The sequence below is a fragment of the Lycium barbarum genome, chromosome 8 (genome assembly GCF_019175385.1).
Source record: "Lycium barbarum isolate Lr01 chromosome 8, ASM1917538v2, whole genome shotgun sequence".
NCBI classification, from domain to species: domain Eukaryota; kingdom Viridiplantae; phylum Streptophyta; class Magnoliopsida; order Solanales; family Solanaceae; genus Lycium; species Lycium barbarum.
The window spans coordinates 106,694,886-106,704,454 of NC_083344.1; the positions used below are offsets into that span (position 1 = coordinate 106,694,886).

The window sequence follows — 9,569 nt, forward strand, 5'->3', positions numbered from 1 at the left end:
AGACTTTTAGAACCGATAGAGGCCGTGAACATTTATCAAAACAGTTTGAAGAATTATGTAATGAAAAAGACATTATCAGACAGTCAACTACTCCTTACACACCTCAATAGAATGGTGTAGCAGAAAGGAGGAATAAAACATTATTGGACATGACAAGGTCAATGATGGCGCAGGAAAAATTTACCTATCTCTTTCTGGGGAGATGCGTTATTGACTGCAGCCTACATACTAAATAAAGTGTCTTCTAAATCAGTTACTTCCACTCCCTATGAGCTATGGACCGGTCATAACCGAACCTGAATGATCTACGATCATGGGGTTGTGCTACATATGTAAAAGATCGTTTTGGTAAGTTTGGAAAACTGAGTTCAAAAGGGAAGAAATGTATCTTTATAAGATACTCAGAACACTCTAAAGGGTATGTGTTCATTGGCGAATTAGAAGATGGAAGTATAACTGAAATTGAATCACGAGATGTCACATTTCCAGAGAATGATTTTCCCAAAATGGGCGAAATAAAGGAAGAAGAGCCTCTGTACGAAATGTTGAATTCATATGATCAGACAATGTCTTCATATATGTTTGATAGCCAAATAGACCAAGGATCGGTTCGTGATCCAAGTGGGAGTTTTGAATCCCATAATCCTATTGAAGAATCTGAATTTCAATTGCGTAAGAGTACTAGAAAAGGTATACCTAAACGATCATACGAGATTGAGGATTACGTTTTCTTGGTATCTCCCACAGAATTAGATGAGCCTAATTCTATGACCGAGGCTTTGGAAAGTCCTGGAAAAGATGAATGGATGAAAGAAATTGAAGAAGAATTGGAGTCCATGAGAACTAACAAAGTCCAGGATCTGGTTGACCTTCCTTCTGGGCGTAGAGCTATTGGAAACAAATGGGTTCTCAAAGTTAAACGCAAAGCAGACGGGTCAATAGAAAGATACAAGGCACGATTGGTCACAAAAGGTTTTACCCAACAAGTTGGAATAGATTATGAGAAACCTTTTCACCAGTTGTGAAGTTTACCTCAATTTAGTTACTTTTTCCTATTGCACGTTTGGATCTAGAATTACACCAAATGAACGTGAAGACATCTTTTCTCAATGGAGAACTAAACGAGGAAATTTACATGGAACAATTTGTAGGTTTCATCGTTAAAGGCCAAAAAAAGAAAGCCTGCAAATTAAAAAGATCTATTTATGGCCTGAAGTAGTCTTCAAGGAAGTGGTATTTGAGATTTCACAAAGAGGTGATATCATATGATTTCACCATGAACGATCAAGACCATTGCATCTATGTGAAGAAGTCTAATGGAATATTTGTAATTCTTTTCCTTTACGTGGATGATATTTTATTAGCCGAAAATAATTTGGAGTATGTCAAAACTATCAAGTCATGGCTTTCAAAGTCATTTGACATGAAATACATGGGTGAAGCAGACTATATATTGGGTGTTAAGATCCAAAGATCATTCCAAGAAGTTTTTGAGTCTATCTCAAGAAACTTATATAAAGAAAATTTTGGAAGGAACTGTTGATTATTCACTATGTTATAGTGGAAATGATTTACACTTGAGAGGGTATACAGATGCTGATTGGGGTGGTGACTGGAAAGATAGAAAATCGACATCCGACTATGTTTTCTTACTTATTAGTGGTGCAATTTCATGGAAATGTAAGAAACAAACTTGCACGGCTCTTTCAACTATGGAAGCTGAGTTCGTGGCTTGTACATCCGCAGTACAAGAAGTTGTTTGGTTAAAAAGATTCTTTGAGCATTTGGATGTAGCAAAAAATTCTCATGGATCAATGATTTTACATTGTGATAGTCAAGCGGCTATTGCATACACAAAGGATCCTAAGTATCACAGCAACCAAACACATTGACATCAAGTATAACTTTGTAAGAGACACAGTAGCAAGTGGAGACATAACTTTACAATACATACCTACGGGAGAAAAATGTTATGGCTCTAGGTTTTCGTAGGACATAATTATGTTTATGTATTGTAAAATGACTTGGTTGTTATAATATTTTCATCAATATTCTACTCTTGAATTTGTGTTCATATCTTATATGCATGTGATGATGTAATTTTATTGATAAAGTATGTCGAACAAGTCGCGAGATTTGCTCCCTCACACGAGTAATCGCCTCTTTCGTTGAGTAACATGAAGAGATGAGTTCCACCACCATGTTATGACTTGTTTTGTAAGACGGATATGAGTTTCTCTAAGAAGATGGATTTAAGGAACATTGAAGTGAAAAACTCAGGTTAGACATCTGGAGGTGTCTAGATCAAGATCTGTACGGTGTTGAATAAGTAAATGAATGAGACACAGGTGCCACTAGAAGGTGAGAACACCGTAACACGTGTTTCATACCACGTGTGCTAAGCGAACAATGGGTTAATGGAAGAATGGATCCCTGCTTCTTCATTGTGTGAGACCCCGAAAAGTTACCTTAACTTTTCCATGGAATACCCTTTGACCTTTGACTGTTTCTTGAAGTTGCAATCAGTGTTGCAACTTTAGCATGTTACTAATAGCCATGAGTGATTAGGCAATGCAGTTCATGTCTAGGAAAGCAGTTGATTTGGAACAGATAGATTCCAGTAGAAAGGAAAGACAATTAAAATTATTAATTTAACTTGTATTCACAGGCCGGCCATTACACTTACCGTAAGGGTGTCAGGTGTAATTATGGATATAGAGTTAAACATGAACTCGAGTTCACCTCTTTAGAGGACAAGGGATAAGATAACTAGCTACTGGTGTAGCGGATGATGTATGGGGTATTGCGAGTGATAAGATCCTCATGTTAGTAGTGAATCCCTTCCACATGTGATTGGATTTCTACATAGAGTTCTTGTATAACCTTGATGGGTTAGGAGTATTATAGCTCTTGATGCTCGCGGGTCGCACAAACTATTTTCCAGTATGAATTACGTGTGTTGTTGAGGTAATGTTGGTTTTGGGTCTAGCCCACCATGAGCGAAGTGGGAGATGTTGGATAATGGACTGGGCTGCGGCTCACTCAATGTTGGGCTTACCCGACCTGGTTAGTAGGATAATAATGAGTAGTTTCCTACAAAGAAGTAACCACTACTCTAAACGTTAACAACGTGGAATTGTGGGAACAGTTTCTTCTAAGTAACCACTTCTTCTCCTTTTGCTTTAAAAGAAACCAGAACGCGTTCTTCTTAATAAGAGAGAAAAATATTCATCTGGTGTTCTAAGAAAAGAATACACACACAAAACAAAAGGGGCATTTAGTTTGTGGATATTTGTGTTCTATTTCTTAGTGAAGTAGAATTGGCTTGGACCAATTCTTCAACAAAGATTCTGTGAATTTTCTGCTACTGTCAATAGGTACACGATTCTTGTTCCTGTTACTAATTTGTAACACAAACATGTAGTATCAAGCTTAGCTGATCCATGCCTTAACCTTTCATAAATCTATAAACTGTAAACAAACTGATGAATATAAGTATATGAAATTATGAATATACAAGTGTAGAATTTTTAATAGTAGAACAAGAAAGCAAATGATTAGAGTGAGCTTGCCCAGAGATGCCATCTTCAATAATGTACACTGACCCTTGCTTTAAAATAGGATCAACTTTCGCTTGCTTGATTTCCTCGTTGAATTGAATTAAGAATCGATTGAATTGGACTTGCCTATATTAGGAGGTTGATTGAATTGGACTTGCCTATATTAGGAGGTTGATTGATTCTCCGGTTCACCACCCCAAGTTCTCACTCTCTCCTCTGCTTGAAGAGCCTGCAATAATTTCATTTCTTCGTTTAGTCTACCAAAATGTGATACACCAATGTCATAATCCCTACTGTATAGTGAAGTGAGATTCAATCTAACAATAATATCTACTGAATTTATGGCTAATTCTTGAACCTATTGACATTTGTTATTTTTGCCTTATCATTTGAGAAATGTTATAGCTGACACTATGTGATTTAGCCCATGTCTAATCCTTGGTTCGCAGAGTTACAAAATTGAATTGTCGAGGTACACATAAATTTATGTGAAAAAAAGTGAGAATTACCTGTTTGTGCCAACTAGTTCGAGCGATGATAAGAAACTGGAAGAGGGTCTGAAGTAAGCTGCCAGCAAGCATAGCTGAGAGTATGCCTTCAACTCCAAATTTGAACTTGTAACCTAGCAATGCAGCCAGTGGTAGCCCAAAACCATAATAACATCCTATGCTAATTAAGGCCACTTGAAGTTGCCATCCTGCTCCAACTGCCACTCCTGCACTTTGCAAATTGTATTAAAACTTATGTTCTGCATCTCTTCTCAATGTTCGATATTTTCTTGAGATAATTATAGTCAATGCCTTTCGATTATCTAATTTACAAGATATCTAGTAAATGTATAAGTTTTGTATTTCGGCTAGCGCCTGTAATTAATTTTGGCCGACGGGCCAAAAATGAAAAAGAAAAAAAAAAACCTTTTCTTTTTCCTTCCTTTCTTTTCCTTTTCCTTAAGATGATGCTTTAAGCTGCAAGGATTTGTAACCACCCCTCCCTTGAAGTTAAAATTATGACTCATGAGACATGATAAATATACATGTTCATACGTTCCCCCCCCTCTAATTGGAGGCATCAGTTTTAAAATATACATGTATAGTACTAGTTGTTATTTTAACTAGTTAGCCAACATAGCTGCAATTGGAATGCTTAGCTTGAACTTATCATGGTCACTTTTGAAAATCTCGATGGGAAAATTAGCTATAGTTTTTAACTTATGGCTTAAATAAGCTAATGACAAGCATATGTTAGGACAAAAAGGATGAAGCTAATCATAAGCTTTTGCAAACTAGCAAGAACTCATTTGATCAAAGGTTCATGATATGTTTCAATAAGTTGTATCTATAGGTTTTACATACTAATCAAATGTTAGGATATCTGGTAACAAGAAACATTTTTTAAACTTGTTCGAGTGAATTTTCGTGTATACATTTTCCTGAATTTTCCTTTTATTTCTGAATTGGGGCTATGTTCGACCTGGACTTGTGAGGAAATTTCTGTATTCATATACCTTGAAAGTCGAATCAGTAGAATTTAGAGAGAAATACCAAGTAGAACAGGTTGGATGCCATTGAGGAAGATAATAGCTGCAAGAATATATCCCAGCTTTGATGTCTCCTTTATGACATGCTGCTCATTTGTGAATAGTCTTGGAAACTCTTTTCTGGTAGCTAGTATTGTTGCTGAGAACACAAGGCCAATCACTGCTGAAGTCAAAACATTTACTGAAACGGAGAATTTTGCTGCTTTTGGATTTCCAGCTCCTAATTCATTTGAAACTCTCACACTGCAATGCCACAATAATCTCAGAGCAGATTCCCAACCAAATAGCGGAAATATAATTTGATCAAAAGCAGAAAATCTTACTCCCCCTGTCCCAAAAAGACTGTCCTCTCCTTTTTAGTCTATCCCAAAAAGGTTGTCCCTTTCTATATTTAGAAATAATTTAACTTCATGAGATGATTTACAACCACACAAATATCTAAGACTTGTTTTGGATCACACATTTTAAAAGTCTTCTTTTATTTCTTAAACTTTATGCCAAGTCAAAGGAGGACAATCTTTTTGGGACGGAGAGAGTATTATCTTAGTTAGCTACTTAGCTTTACTAACCAAAATCACATAAATGGTACATGCTTGAAAACTATAACTCCTAGTTTTCATTAGTTGTTGTTTTGCACGGTTAAGGTGAAACAACTAACCTGGTTGATGAAGTGAAACCAAAGGCAACCGTCAGTGTCCACAGTTGCAAGCCAAGACTGTCATATCCAAACAAATTGGTTAACATGTAAGGCTTTGTAATGAAAGAACTCAAAAAGAAAGAGAAAATCAAGAATCAAATTTGTGAGACAAGAAAAGACTGGTTATCTCAAAAATTCATCAAACTATCAGTATGTATAATTATCATGCAAAAGTGAACTATCTCAAGAATGTAGCTGCTATGGAGTAACACAATACTAACCAGATCGATATGGCGTCAACAGAAACTGTAGCATTTTTCAAGCCTCCTACCATTAGAATCACTGCTGTGAAGTACCAAAGCTCTAAACTGCCACCATCCAATTATAAGTTTCATCATAAAAAATGGTACTACTAGTTTAAAAATTTCTAAGTCTAGTAAGTACTAATTACCAAACTTCCATTCAAAACTTACCACACCATTATTGCAGAGGCAAGTGATAGCTTCACGAAATTAGTCAACGACTTGAAAGCCAGATATGAAAAACCAGTCCACGCCTCTGGGAAATAGCCCGAAATTATGTAAACAAACTGAGCAATGTTCAAAAGCCACCAAGAGATATTTCCAGCAATTGCAGCACCGAAAAGCCCATGTCCCGCCTTTAAAACAAGAATCCAATTTAGCAATACATGAATTGCCAATCCTCCCATTGAAATAATGGCCATGAACCAAACTTTACTCTGAGATTGAAGAAACTTTTGCATAGGAAAGTTGAGCGCATATGCAAACATTTGAGGAATTATCCAAATCGCGTATTTTCCTGCAAGATTTGAAATGTCTTTATCTTGACGTAGGAGCTTTAGTATCGACGAGGTGAAGACAAAAACTGGGGTGAGCAACAAAGATGTAAATCCAGTAATGAGCCATGATCTCTGCAAGTAAACTCCAAGCATGTTGAACTGTCCAGCTCCCACTGCTTGACCACAAAGTGTTGCCAGAGCACTTGCCATCCCTAGCTAAATACCCAAGAATTAACGACATCCTTAACGAAAAGATTCAAATCATGTTAAGCTTAGATACTTTTGAACCAGAGGCAGGGAGGTTCAAGTGAATCTACTGTTATCAGCTCCAACTATATTTATCATATGCAAAAAGAACATTGAAAATGTGTACGTATAATCATGGAATTTTTCATTTTTGGCCTGTCGTCAGAAATTTACTATGGGCGCTAGACAAAAATATACAAAACATATACGCTGATTATGTATATAATATGTATATTTATACTTAATATACAACGCATATACATTTGTCTGCTATTATTCTTTAGGGTGGCCCAAAAAGGTATATTCGTTCTTAATCTACTTACCCTAGATCCTATAGTTGGCTATGTTATTAACCAGTTAAAAGTTTTCATTTGAGCAGATTTCAACGGGTCCAAAAGCAATAAAAGCAAATAATATTAGCATACCATGACTCCATAGACAAAGCCAGCTATAACATTATGAACTTCTGAGACAGCAGCAAGTTCTAAATCTCCCAGTCTTCCAGCAAAGGCAGCCGTGACAAATTCAAGAGAAAACAAAGATACTGCATTTAAAATAGCTGGTCCTGCTATATGCCACACCTTTTTTGCTTCAACACCCCATTTATTGCCTATCTTTTTATTTTCCTGAAGGCCACCATCACTCTCTTGTCTCTCTAATTCTAAGGTCTTTTGTTCCATTTTTAGAACCTGATGCTTCAAAACTCTGATGTTTTCTCTCTTTTAACTTAGAAAATGGATCATTGGAGGAAGGTGATGTTTCTTTAATATTGAAAAGGAGACTTGTTTATCATCTATATTACATGTGCCCTTTTTGTCTTTATGTGTATTATTAAGAGAAATCATCTGCAAATTGAATTTTTAAATCACAAAGTTCTAAAACAAGATTTTGGCAGATTATACGAGTTGGGTTCGGTATCCATAGTCAGTAAATGTTTAGCATATATAAAGAGTGAATCAATGATTAATGAGGTGTAAAAAGTATAAAACTTGGGCTCCTCAGCCCCCTTGTATTGACCATTGACAATTAAGAACGTATGATTGAAATAGACGGGCGTGGATCTACAATATAAAACTTGGGTTTACGTAATCTCAATAGTTTTTGCTCAACTTTTTATATTAAGAAATTCACTGAGATATTTGATTGTTATTTGTGAACTGAATCATTATTATAGCATATTAATTTGAGGTTGTTATATGAACTACTAAACTTCAAATATTGAATCCAATTCTTAAAATAAATAGTCAAATTTGGTTAGCCAAAACCTCAACTAGTTGCTAATCTTTCATAGAAGGTTAGTAATCATTTTATCAGATTAATATTAATGTTTATTAAGGAAATTACCTTAGAAATAACTTGCTTTATAGTTTAATAGAAAAAAAGTTCACATTGGCATCTTTGACATAAGACTCTGACTACATTCGATTCAAACGGACTCTATCTAATGTACATGGCAAGTGGCACATTTTCATTTCCAGATATATGGAATTTGTTACATAATGAACCAATAATTAAAAGAAGGTTGTCGTCGACATACTTGACTTTAGTTCCCACTTGGAAAAAGTTAATCCAGCTCTTGATTTTCTTCATAACTCTGCTGACTTCACTATCCTATAATAATCATTTTAAAGAGCCTGCAAGTATTTTCATTAGTGTATCCAGATCTGTAGCATACTTTTTTGTTTTGTTTTCTTTATCTTTTTTTTTTCTTAATCAATAAAAACAGAAATAGGGACAAGATTGTTGTTAGTACTTAGTACTTAGTAGTGAAAAAGGAGAAGATAGAATGGATAAATTTTATAAGACGATACTCGAACTAATACTTTGTTGCACTGAAGTGTCTAAACAGAAAGTAGAAGACCCTAAGCATATATAAAAACAATTTTCAGTATAAAATATATACGTACAAACTATTCAAAAAATTCCAACACACCTCATCCATTTTTTAACCAATTTACTCATTACATAATGATCCACTTTTAAGGATTGAGGGCTAACTCACTTGATAAGTTCTCTGTCTTCCCCAGTTAAGATGGAGGGTTCAAACTAATCAATATCGTAGCATTTCCTTGCTCTTTTCTACCTCCCTCCTTCGATATTAAAATAATATGACCCACTTTAATTACACTCCCCATTTCTTCATAACAAAATTGATAAGGTAGGGAGAAAATAGTGATGCTTTTTCACAAGAAAGAAGATAATTTCATATTCATGTTTCCCAATAAGGTGATTCACATGCCTAATGCCTTTACGCCATGTGAAAGTAAAAGGTGTCAATTATGTACTACTACTATTATCATTTTACTTACTGATGATGTTTTGTGAATGTAGTCTTTATGTAAATACAGGCGTAAAAACAAGTGCTTTACCGAGCCAAATAAAACCACTACACAAGCTTTTCATGTTTCCAAAAAGTATGGGGGTCACTTAAAAAACAAATAACAAAATTATGGAAACATAAAGTTGTACTTTCTCCATCTCAAAATAAGTGTCACCTTAGCAAAAATCACGTTCATTAAGAAATCATTAAATACAATGTGAAGTTTACTAAACTACTCATATTTCTAAGATTTTTTTTGAGAATTGAGCAATATTAAAAATGACTATTTCTTTAATGCTAAGAGCATAGCTGGAAACGCTTGTCAATTTTTGTCTTGAATGCCTAAGATGACACTTATATATTTTGGAACAACTTTTATTTACTAAAGTGACACTTATTTTGAGACGGAGGGAATACAAACTAATAGATGGATATTTTCGAATATTGAACCTGAGCTTACAAGGAGAATT

General features: G+C 35.1%; 1 protein-coding gene across 2 annotated transcripts; it reads right to left on the reverse strand.

Annotated features, from left to right (window-relative positions):
* Positions 1–3,421: 3,421 nt before the first annotated feature.
* On the reverse strand, positions 3,422–7,699 carry LOC132606555 (protein DETOXIFICATION 29-like). 2 transcript variants are annotated; one of them, XM_060320123.1, is made up of 7 exons: positions 7,205–7,699; positions 6,208–6,749; positions 6,016–6,102; positions 5,756–5,812; positions 5,102–5,340; positions 4,070–4,275; positions 3,422–3,789 (listed from the first exon to the last, which is right to left on the reverse strand). In XM_060320123.1, exons 1-7 carry the CDS (start codon positions 7,457–7,459, stop codon positions 3,724–3,726), a joined length of 1,452 nt encoding a protein of 483 aa, XP_060176106.1. In that variant the 5' UTR covers positions 7,460–7,699; the 3' UTR covers positions 3,422–3,723. The 2 variants fall into 2 exon arrangements, with proteins under 2 accessions (XP_060176106.1, XP_060176108.1); XM_060320125.1 differs by having other exon boundaries at positions 6,208–6,745; positions 7,205–7,341.
* Between the last annotated feature and the right edge of the window lie 1,870 nt (positions 7,700–9,569).